Source organism: Electrophorus electricus, chromosome 10 (genome assembly GCF_013358815.1).
Source record: "Electrophorus electricus isolate fEleEle1 chromosome 10, fEleEle1.pri, whole genome shotgun sequence".
NCBI lineage: Eukaryota > Metazoa > Chordata > Actinopteri > Gymnotiformes > Gymnotidae > Electrophorus > Electrophorus electricus.
This window is the reverse complement of record NC_049544.1, coordinates 14,940,677-14,953,040: the sequence shown is the minus strand read 5'-3', so window position 1 is coordinate 14,953,040 and position 12,364 is coordinate 14,940,677. Positions and strand designations below refer to the sequence as shown.

Sequence of the window (12,364 nt, the reverse complement as noted above, 5' to 3'; positions counted from 1 at the left end):
TTTCTGTGGCATTTTACTGTAACAGTTACTTCATATGGAGACACACTACATGTGTGTTTTCCATCAGAAGTACTGATAAAGTATGTGGTATTTCCTGGTAGCGTTCTATCCCTCTTACCAAGAGGGGTATTTTATTACTATAGTAATAGTTACATATTTGGATGACAGTCTTTGTAACATATATTGAACATATTTTTAACATACATGTAATATATATTATCCACAAAATGAAGTCAAAATAAGTAAAAAAGAATAAAACTTGTCACCAATTTTTATGAGTATTTAATGACACTAGAGGACAAGAATCACAGGTTCTTGGCTGGAAAACTATTCTGTTTAATAAAAACAATAACATTAACAACCATCATATCTTCTTTACTGGATAAATCTGATCATTTTTTTCATTTCAGTTCATTCCACCTAGAGACAGTTCATGACTTTCAGAATAAGAAACTGTTGATCAACATATTGCCATATCCCTGAAGTCTAGGAAACACCTAGCGAAGGTCACTACTAGTCAATAACATTTGACCTAAGTGATAAAGAAAAGCACAATTCTGTGTCTGGGGTATGAAATTTGCAAGGGTGATCATTCTGTGAGTTTTATGTCCCATTTAATAGACATCTTCCCACTCCATATCCAGTCTAGATCTCACATGCAGTACCTCTCTGTGAGATCACACATTTTGTAAGTTAAAGTGTCCTAATACAGTAGATTAAACTTGCTTGTCAGATTTACGTAATGATTAATTACTTAATGGTCAAACTTACAGTATCAGAAAGATTTGAATTGGCTACATGGTACTCAACAGGCAACAAACAGCCACCATATGGCAAACTAAGTGCCAAATCTAGACCACATGCAGGGATTGCTGCCTGGAACTGTAAAACATTTATAGTGTATTGTTGCTTATAAGGCAAGAAATGAAACATATTTATAGCAAACTATTTATAGACATAAAGAACTTCATATGCAACACATATGCAACACAGTGTTCAGCAAGACTGGAAGAGAAATCATAGTGAGAACTGAATCTTCTATAGGTTAAAGAAATAATAAATGCCCTATTACTGAATATTCTCTGCTGTGCTGGGTCAATGTTATATGATTTCATCCAATCTTATCCAAACTGTGTTTTAATACCACATAGCATATTAAAGAACACTAGCTAAGTCAGCTGTTTGGAAACCAGTATCACGCTAAAGCAGATGATTGTCCCAGTGCCTTTAACACAGCCCTGTAGCTTTGACTCTCTTGCTTTCCTGCCTGAAGTATTTCAGATTCCAGTCCCACTTCACAGAAATCATTGAGTACAGGTCAGAACTGTAGCATTTTTGATATAAAATATTTGATATCAGTATATCCAAACAAATAATGACCACTCACCTACAGCTTGTTTCATGTTTATTACTCTGTAAAATGTACCGCTCTCAACACCATTTGTAAAATGACAAATAGCTTTAGTTTAGAAGAACAGTCTTTAGATTACATAAATCTACCAAAAATACAAAAGTAATGTATATTTTATTATTATGCTTTTCCCCAGAACCAGTTTTAGTACAGCTACTTCTTTTTGACAAGTTCATATAAAAACAGAACAAATGTTAATTTTCAGCATTTTTATTGTCAATTAAATTTCGTTAAAGAGTTAATAACTTAATTACAGTACTGCTATTACTTTGTAAATAATCTCAAGCAATTGGTCATTAAGATTTATTACTATTGTCAAGTGATTTTTATCAGATATAAAAATCATTAATATTATTACTACCAATAATGAATTATTAGGTGCAATATCTTAAAGAAACTAACACAAATTGACAGAGAGATGGTTACAAGAGAAGGCTACATAACTCTTTTCAGTTTCTTTGACCCCTTTCCACACTTGTGCTCAGAGCATGACTCTGGAGAACCAACTAAAAGGCCAAATGCCAAGTTTAAGAATAGAGTTCAAAACATCCTGATAAAGGCAGCATCATTAGCAAGCACTCCCCATTTCCAAACCTGCAGACCTATTGGAGTTGGCTGAAACTTTAGGTGGTTTGGTGGATTGAGGGTTATCTAAAGTTCCAAGATTCCAGCCTGCTCCTTCCAACTCAGTAGTGAGTCTAAAAGAGTAAAAGAGCACACTAGAAAAATCTGTGTAACATAAATACTCTATGTTCTGTTGGCATGCCACAGTCCTGCATACATAAATCAGAATAATCTGAACCATAATGCTGTTACAAACTACCCATTGATAAATAACAGAAGTACTTGAAATAAGAGACAATTGTTCCCTGTATCCTTTTCCATTGTGCCTTCAGGCCAGCAGCATATTTTTTTACAGTCCAGAAGTGGGAGAAGGCTTCTTATTTTCTTCCTACTTTCTCTTATCTCCTTCTAAGAAAATTTTAATCTCTTTCAGAGTACAGTAAGGATATTTACAAAATGACTGTGTTATAGAGAGCCCTTGCATCTGTGATGTGGCCTCTGTAATCTGCCTGATGCTAATATTGGGTATGTCACTGGATGGTACATGGATCCCACAGATTTGACTGTAGTCTATGATGGTGGCTATATGAAGTGTTGCTCCCAATTTTATGCAATATGAAAGTGACTGTGACAGCTGTATCACTGAGCATAAATCTCTCTGTTTGCTATTTAGCTTCTCCCCATTCATACTTCAGCAGGAGCCTGAATGGACTTGTCATGCCATGACTCTGTCTACACCTGTTAGGAATGATTACGCAATGGAAAGTTAAGAGGGCTTGACAGTGCAGTCCCATGTGTCCTCTTGTCTCCCTCTACCACATGGGCATGGGGATTAGGGGGAATGTCTGAGGTGAGCAAGTTCATTTGCATCTACATAGTCAGTTAGGTGTCTGGGTTAGGTGTGGCAAGTAATGGAACATTGTCCCTCCTCCTCCGACCCAGCGGGGGGCGCCGGTACTGCTCGCCATCAGCCAGTGTCTGCGGCAGGGGCTTTCGCTTGCTTTCAGGGAGCAGAAGAATGGAGAGGACAGCCAGTAGGGCCAGAGAAGAATAGACCACATGATGCAGGAAGTAGCCATAATGATTGCGCAGGTCCATCAGAGGAGAGCTAAGGCGACCCACACAGCCCAGAGCCAAAACAGCACCCACCCCACTCCCCCTGTAAGGACAAGATTACAGGGTATCGTGTGTAAAAAAATAAAAATTTGAAAAATAAATGTTAATGAAGATTTTATGTTTTCAACAAGTTCCCAGCAATAAATGGGTCTTTATCTGTAACATTACATGCATCCAAATTAAAAATAGCAACCAATTTTTATTGTCAGCACTATCATTTTTATAATAGATTAATTCATATTGCATCACTGCATTTCCTTTTACCAAATCCTTGATTATTTTACTGATATTAGAATTTTAAAAGATACAGAATGTAATTTATTTTCTAGATCCTTTGTAAATGACTTGCATGTTGGCATGTGAATGAGTGATTTGAAAAAGTAGCCCTCATCCACACTCCTAAGAGCACTTGCCTAGCACCCGATAGCTGCAAACTGTTTTACTAATTCTTTTTCCATTGCTTGTTGATAGTTTTGAAAAAGAAAATTTAACTAGATGTCTAAATTACAGTGTGCTTCCTGGTTTATCAGCGTAGTATAATATGTAAAATGTGAATAATTTGTTATTGTACAATTAGGCATGAATGAGATTTCAGACTCATGGAAAAGGGGCTTAAATCTGGAGTGTTACCTGATGATGGTGGGCATGATTTCAGCAGTGAAGAGCACACAGAGAGAGGCTGCAGCTTGCGAGGAGAATAAGCCCATCACTGAGAACACCGTAATTGCCGCCTCACTCAGATCTACAGAGAGATACACACACAACACAGTTTCCAAAAGGGCCAGTGGCTAGTGATTGATAAATGGAAATATCTGTACTAATATGCAGTGCTTAAGCCTCAGGAAAACACATATAATGTCAGAATTAAAGCTAAGAAGTTCAGCAGTCATTCGTTTGTGAAAAATCAAACATTCTTAGTTTGAATTTGCCAGCTCAACACACACAACCAGGCCGCGACTGCATGAGTGTTTCATGATGCGTTTAGAACAGTCCTCCACCAAAATCATATACTTACAAATATCTTACAAATAAAATGCACCAATAAGATAGGTGTAGCTAATAAAGTGGACAAAGCGTGTACCACAATTACCAGGTACAAAGTTGGTGTTTTCATATAATATTTTAATTTTATATAAATGTATTTTTAAAATGTATGTATTCATTGCTAGTTCCATCAAAGGTTATACCTCCACAAAAACCATATATTGTTACAGTATATAACTCCACCAAAAATGTTATATTCCTTTATTACCCTAAATTGGCACCCATAATCAGTTGCTTCAGATGCTCCATTACCTTTCTGCAGTGTGGTCTTGCTATCAATAGATCAAATTAGCACTAACTACAACAATACTAGTAGGCCCTCTTTTTTCTAATTGTGCTCAACAAGAAACATTTTGAGACAAACAGCATTCTAGTTTTTTTTTAAAGTGAGACCATAGCTCTATTGTGCCACATGGTGGAGACATTGTGTCCTTACCACAAGAGTATCAACAAAGGCTTCTCAGATCTCATAAAGTGACATATATTAAGTATTTATTTACAAAACACCCATCACTGATTTCAAAATAGATATCTTGACTTACACTCCATTAACCCGAGTAAGATGAGAGATGCAAGTCCTGTCATGGTCATGGTCAGCAGGAGTATTCCACGGCGGCCACACCTATCAACTGTTGCCCAGAGCAACAGCCAGGCACCTCCTCCTGCACAAACAGATAGCAGGTAGGTCCAGTAGAAGCTGGGAGTAGTGCCTCTGACATCACCCCTGAAAGAACTGTAGCAGTGACTAATGCCATGAGAGATGAACCTGAGAAAGTGAGGAAGAGGAGGAAGGAGAGTGTGACCCTTGGATTCAGTTTGTATTAATTCAATTTCAATTATCTTATATCAAGAAAAACATATAGGGTCTGCACTGTTAATAGCTTCCAAAATATTTAAATTTAATCTTAACAAAGTAGTGATGTTTTGATGTACATACATTATCAGACTTTTCATTGCAGTGTGTAGCTCAAAACATCACTGTAGTGGTGGGATTAAATTTATGTACTGTAATAGCAGTGTGCTTATTTGCACTTCTTAGTATGACTAAAATGTGTATTTACCTTTGCAAATTTCAGTTATCATATACTAACATTTTAATGACTAAACACTTCAACCAATTCTTGCTTAAAGTGATCTTAAAAATTCCTCCCTCAAAAGGGGGCAATGTAAAATAATTTATTATTATATTAATGTAAAATAAATAACTATTCAACTGTTTTCATGTATCTTTAATCTTTTTGGGGTAATTCAGTAAAAAGTGTGATATTAGTGTACGTTTAGCTTTAGCTTGTTACCATGCAACGTGAAATTAAACTTCAATATTTAAATAGTATTTCTGAAAGGAATGGGAGACATGATATGCTGGTCAGTGTATGACCAAGATTAAATCATTGATGAGATTTCTCATTCAGGCTTAGTGTACAGAGCCAGTGGATCACTTCCTTGTGTGGGTTTGTGAATACTTTATACCTTAGTTTTTAAAAGAAATAAATTTGTCCTGTTTACAATATCAGACAAACTGTTTTTAAAATGTTAATTGAAAAGGCCAACTTACGAGGTGAACCCCAGAACACATATGTTTTTCCAGATGTTTCTGCTGTGCAGTAGTTCTGGGAAGGACAGGTGGGGATGCCCAGAGGATGGTGCCTCTGTCTCCAGCTCTGCAGGGACAGTATTAGTACTGGTACATCACTTTGTCAGACAGTATCCTGTTTAGTCTTCATGTGAGCTACTAAATCACATTCACCCTTGCTATCTTCATTAATTGCATACCAAATGAATAAAAAGTCACATGAAAATCTTTTCTGAGATGCTAATGTGCTAAAACAAACATGGTAAGAATTAATCTGCAAACATTTTAGAACTTTCAAGTGGCCTCAGTGTTTTAAAGTTGTAAACCACAAGTTCACATCTGGTGGCTAGAGGAAAACCATTTGTGAACGAACCTGTGAAACTATCATCATCTCTTTGTCGGTCACTACGTTCACTGAAGGAATTCATGTCACTCGTCCTGTCTGAGAGCAAGAGCCAGCGGGGAGACTCTGGAAAGACCCCTGGAATACTGAGGACAAACACATAGACATACCAAGGACAAAGATTTTGGAAAGACTCCTGGAATACCAAGTACAAAGAAAGATGATTCTTTTTGTGAGTGCAACAACATAACTGACTCAACAAGTGCCATATGTACACAAACCTGCTGGCAGAGATATCTGAAGGCTGTATAAGTCAAGGTAAGGTACAATTACAGACAGGTGCTAATGGGCACTGGCTCAAGTTAATATGCTTCTCTGGGAATTTTGGATCAATTGGTTTTAATGACTCTGAAGATACAGTCAAATTGTATTTAACTGCTGCAACAACTGTTGCATTAATTACATGCCCATCTAACTGCTGTGACAATGCCCTAAACAGCCAGTATTCTGCAATCATATTTGAAGTACTAAAATCCCAACCACTGCAAACAGTTCAGACATCACTGTAAAAGTGTAGAGGTGTGACTCACCCATAGCAGAGGAACAGAGAAAGTGGGGCAGCACCAGTTCCTAACAGGCCTCTCCATGACTGGCAGCCAAGAGCTACACCTAGCAACAAAAGCTCCCCAGCAACTGTTGTCAGTCCTGCAATCATGGTGACCACAAGACGAAGTGAAGGGTCACACAGCTCCAAACCTTTCAATAACAAAAGAGACAACACATGGTACATGGATGGTATATCCTTCCAAAAAGTAACATGATTACTTATATTGATAGGATGTCTTGAAACAGATATTGATAGGATAATGTCTTTTAAACAGAATCATATATTTTCATAGTTATTGCATCCTTCTTCCATCATAAATGTCCATCATCAGTAGGACAGCTTGACCCTGTATTTTTGCAGTACCCTAATAAGTCAGACAACATCCTGTGCTCAGTGATTTATTTATTTATTTATTTCCCAAATACATTCTACTTACGTGCGATATACAAGGTGAGGTAGACACCAGCACTGGCTGCAGCCAGACAGAATCGCATGGCAATGAAGATGGGGGGTGAGGGAGAGACACATACTAGAGTGCCAAAAACCACAGACAGTGTGAGAGAGGTAAGCAGAGTCTTCAGCCTACCCAGTCTGCAGAATGGACAAAACATTAACAATATGGGACACTAGGACATTTACCCCAAATTTTGGAAATATAATGTTACTTTATAATTTAGAGAAACACATTATTATAAGTTAGTATACCACATATTAAAATTACTGCCTAGAGGCCTATATATATATATATATATATATATAGAGAGAGAGAGAGAGAGAGAGAGAGAGAGAGAGAGAGAGAGAGAGAGAGAGAGAGAGAGAGAGAGACAATAATTAAATATTTCTATTTTTTTACAGTGTGTTTAAAGCAAATATCTGAATCACCACATGTCTCCCTGCTAAATCTACTTCTCACCGGTCAGCAGCATATCCAATACCCAGACAGCCTGTGAGGATGCCCAGAATGAAGCACACTTCCTCCACTGGGACCAGCCAGTACTGAGTGCACACCAGATCCCACTGCCAAGACAGAAGTCAATTATACAGGAAGTGAGGTAATGGGCAGTATTAGAGAGCACAGTAATTCAGTGCTTTTTTAAGCCTCTATTGTATTGTATTGTATTGTATAAATTAGTTTAGTTTAATTTAAAAACTCTAAACAGAAAGAATGTAGCTTCATTCAGTAGAACAGCCACATTACTAATCTTTAGAATAATTTCAGTGATTCATTACAGAGTCAAGCCACTGTAGGGGGTATTATTACAATGATACACAAGACACTGTAAAGAGCAGAATTACAGTGATACACAAAATCTCTAAGTCAGGAAGCTGCTGCTAACATGCAGTATTTATGATATTTCACAGAGTTATCATATATCATTCCATTTATGCATTCCAGGGCCCCAAGCAATGTAATCCATTACAGCCCATTCAACCAAGAGAATTACACAGATATTTGGGGTAAATGGTGAAAATGCAAGGCATGTGGAAAGGTTGGGGTAGAAACTCATCAAACAGGTTTTTCCCAGTCCACTCCCTGAAATAACTAAACAATGACACCCATTCCATGAAAATAAACCTTAAGCCTGGCAATATAATGGTATTTATTCAAAGGCCTAATGCTATAAACTGAGGGGGCAGGAGGGGGGATAATTAAATAATTAAAATAAAATGGACCAACGAGTTCAACATTCAGCACAGACTAAATCAGTGTAGTTCCACTTCAAAGCTTTACTTCAAGCCTCTTAAAAGTATTTAACTGCCTTAATACCAACAGTGGTTGCTAAGTGATGTGTAAAACAAATGATCCTCAGGTTTTAACCCATACCATCTAAGATAATCACTTTGTGCTGTAACTTGCTAAGTAGGCAGTGAGAGCAATGCAGTTGAAATTCGCGGATATTTACAGTGCAGTCTTTTAGCAACCCTCTAGCGCCTAGAGATCTACAGTTATTATTTGTGTTATTGTAATTAATATACAGTTCTCTGTGAATACTAATATATACTAAATGTATTACTGTAGTATTACAACATGCTTTTTCACATCACTGGCAACATATTAGGTCTGAATAATAGTCTACAATGCTGTTCAAAGGTCTACAATTCTGTTCAATGCAGAGGCTTTCAGTCAGACAATCTTTCTTTGGTGCATACAAATATACACACATACTGCAAATGACTTAGGTCAACTGCACACCTCACATGAGATGTTTGTGTACTCTGCTGTGATAGTTTCAGCTGGCCCAGTCATTTGCAGTTCATGCACAGTGCAGAGGCGTGCGCTGTGTATTTTACTAGGCTTGGCCTTTCGAACCAGCACTGACCAAAGTACTAGTGCTATAAGTGGGTCAGAGAATATAGCACAAAGAAAATCCTTCAAGATGAGGAATAAAGTTAGTTACTGACAGAGCAGAATTTCATTATACAGAAAGCCCTAATGGAGATGACATGGATAACATGCGCATGGCCCTTAATTTAGCTTATTTAGTTAGTAAGAAATAAAGAAAGGCTGCAAGGAGAACACTTCAGTGAATGTGAAACAATCTAGCCACACAGCATATTACTGCTGCAGAGGGAACACTTGCTGTGGAGCACAGAGGCACAGAGGATATTACCCAGTTTTTTTTCAAAAACTTGTTAAATTCATTGGAAGGTGTAAACAACCACCTGAAGGGTTATGACAGAAGCTGAAGTATATGTTTCATGTGATTTATTTTAGGCATTAAGGGTTTAGATTTTGCACAAACTGAGCTCCCTCAGAACAAATGCAAACTACCAAAAAAATAAAAGTATTCCAATTCTTCCAAGTAAAACACACAGCTTTGGACGCAAGAAAAATTAAATAACTTTGATTGAAATTGAGAGAATAATACTCTCATATAGTTACCCTCATTTTGTGGTTCTAAATTCATGTTTAATGCTCAGTGTACAGTACATATCTGATGAATATATATATATATATATATATATATATATATATATATATATATATATATATATATATATATATATATATAAAATGTGCACAAAATTAAAACAAAACACCTTAAAGCAGCAAAACGCCTTGAAGGAACATGAACCAAATATGCATGTTGCCAAAAAAGACCTACCTCAGTGACAATGTTACTCCTCAGGCCTTCTGTGACGTTGTAGTCCCACCCATCTTGACAGTCCTCCACACCAGACTGGGTGCCATTGACAAGCATGTACTGAGTGCACTGAGAGAGTGCTCCATTCTCACCCTCCCTGCTGCCTTTCTCCCAGGGCAGCGTGGCGTTGAGCACCTCGGGCGTAGGGGTGAGCCCCGGAAGGGAGCAGTGGTGAGGTGATGCCAGGGTCAGCAGGGGGTCAGAGGACAGCAGGAACGCCAGAAAGAGGTTCGGCAAAATGGAGATGGCAATGAAAAGCCTCTGCTTCTTCCTTCCCAGGGCCAAGACCATCACCTCACCCGTAGGGGGCAAGGAGGGGGGCAATGGGAGTGAGGAGGGAGCAGGAGATGATGGGGTTGGGGATGAGGGAAGGGACGGTGCAGGCGGAGGGCAGGAGCAAGGGGAGGCAAGAGGTGAAGATGGTGTTGTCATGGTTCAGACAGGCCACAGAAACACTGTTTGCCTTGTGGTTTAGACTGCAGTGACTCTCAGCCTGTTTTGGATACCTTCTCTAGGCTAAATATTTGCTTAAGAGGGGGGAATGAAAGAGAGTGAGAGGGAGAGAAACAGATTTTTGATCTATCTCTCCCTCCCTCTCTTCCTCTGTCCAACCTTTAAGAGAAACAAAACGAAAATTTGTGAAAACAATGAATAAAAACTGCATGAAATTGCTATTACATTTGATAAACTATCATATTACTTTGTCAAACCATAAAATCAAAACTACATAATAGACATTGCTACAGCTTCTACTAGTATTAGTTCACTAATAGTCAACCTCCTCCCTACAGGTCATAAACCTATGTAATATTACCTCTGGCATGCAGGTAGTAGCATAGTCTTGCGTCTTTTAATTAAGAGCTATAATCTGCATGCAGTAGGCCTCTGCTTAACTACTAAATAAAGAGACCAAATTAATTTGAATTCTAAGCACTTCTGCTGTTGGAATTAATCTTAGGGAAAACAGTATCTTAATATTCCCATGTTTGATATATTCTATCAATGTGTAAGGTATTCAGGGGAAGAAGTTGTTTGGTTTACAGTAAATAGCTCTATGGTCAGAACAGACTAATGTGTATGTAAGAATTCCAGCCTTACGTAATATACGTTACAAAGGGAAAGTACTACATGCATGCAACGGAGTGAATGCACTCCAAAGGCAGGCAGCACATCCAAGCGAATATTCAAGATGTAGCTTTACAGTGGAAACTGCACTGCATGCACTGTCCACTGTTGAAATAGCTGACCCGAGATGACGTATCCCACACTGACACGAACACCCACCAGCCAAACATTGTAAACACTGCTGTTATTCCTAAATAGATGTTTTTAATATGGAGAAACGAAGATAAACACATAAAACGACTTACTCCGTTTTGAGGTGGTAATCAGACAATGACTGTGTCCTTCAAATATGACTTGTCTGTGAAAGTGTTAAGAAAGCAGTGCCATGAAGAATAACAGTCACTGATGAATTTAAGAGAGCTCGACTATACCCGAGACGATGTATTGCGCACTCCCTTTCCAGTCACTGCGTCTCCTACCACCTGGCTTCGACAACCCTGTTCTTCACGAAAACCTACTTTGACAGCATGTTCAGAAAATTATACTGACCCTTGAAAATTAAATGGTGTGGCCCGCAGTTTTTAACTATATCACAGAAGTAGTCCACCAGAAGAAATAGTCTCCATCTAAACAAAAGCTGACGGGCTACTTCTCCTGTTCCTGCTATTCAACGTTGTGATCTGATCAGAGATTATATCTGCTTACATAAAATATAGACATTAAAGAAATTATGATTCCCGATAGAGCTGTTTTAAAGGGGACGGTCACGGACTAACCGGTTTCTCTGGGACAAAAGGAGGGCGGAAAACTGCAACGAAACAACCTCCGGAAAAGGCAGCCAATGTCGTAAAACATCGGATACGTTCGTTATACAATATTCCTTAGGAGAACTGCAACTTGAATAAAGGACCACTAGATGGCGCTATACATCATGAATTAAAATGAATCAATACGTGTGGATTTCAAAAACGATTGGTTTGTTTTTTTACACTAGACAGTTAATTTTATAATTCTGTTCTCTCACCATTTAGACTGGGCTGGGACTGAAAAAGTTGAAGAACATTATTGATTGTTTGTGGGATTTAGTTTATCACGTGCCTTACAACTGCCACTGATATTTGGTACTGATCATCACAATAAAGGCTAAAGGTGCTTGATCAGAAAACACCCATGCCGATTTTATGGAGAGCATATTGTCAGGCCAGGTTTGCAAATGTGGTGTTTTTTTTATGTTTTCACACCAGCTATAGCTTACATTACTGTCAAATATTTCGTATATGATTTCGTATATGATTTCGTTTTGATTTAATCATTTTCACACACCTTAGTGTTTTCCGGCTAACATATGCTGAATCTGGTGCATTATGGAAACCACTAAATTGTTAATCACTGTGACTTTCCAGGACTGGAACTGTGCATGCCAATATCTACTGCACAACTTTTGTTTTTATCCAGTTGTGTGATTTTTAAACATAAATATACAAATAAATATAAT

The 12,364-nt window shown here is 38.0% G+C and overlaps 1 protein-coding gene across 2 annotated transcripts; it reads right to left on the bottom strand.

The window, feature by feature from the left end:
- Positions 1–1,605: 1,605 nt before the first annotated feature.
- Positions 1,606–11,727, bottom strand: slc22a17 (solute carrier family 22 member 17). Of its 2 annotated transcripts, XM_027002944.2 has the most exons (11): positions 11,646–11,727; positions 11,175–11,227; positions 9,766–10,416; positions 7,572–7,675; positions 7,095–7,249; positions 6,642–6,807; positions 6,082–6,197; positions 5,691–5,796; positions 4,678–4,901; positions 3,722–3,833; positions 2,767–3,134 (listed from the first exon to the last, which is right to left on the bottom strand). In XM_027002944.2, exons 3-11 carry the CDS (start codon positions 10,234–10,236, stop codon positions 2,858–2,860), a joined length of 1,731 nt encoding a protein of 576 aa, XP_026858745.1. In that variant the 5' UTR covers positions 10,237–10,416; positions 11,175–11,227; positions 11,646–11,727; the 3' UTR covers positions 2,767–2,857. The 2 variants fall into 2 exon arrangements, with proteins under 2 accessions (XP_026858746.1, XP_026858745.1); XM_027002945.2 differs by lacking the exon at positions 2,767–3,134 and adding an exon at positions 1,606–2,109 and having other exon boundaries at positions 11,175–11,692.
- Between the last annotated feature and the right edge of the window lie 637 nt (positions 11,728–12,364).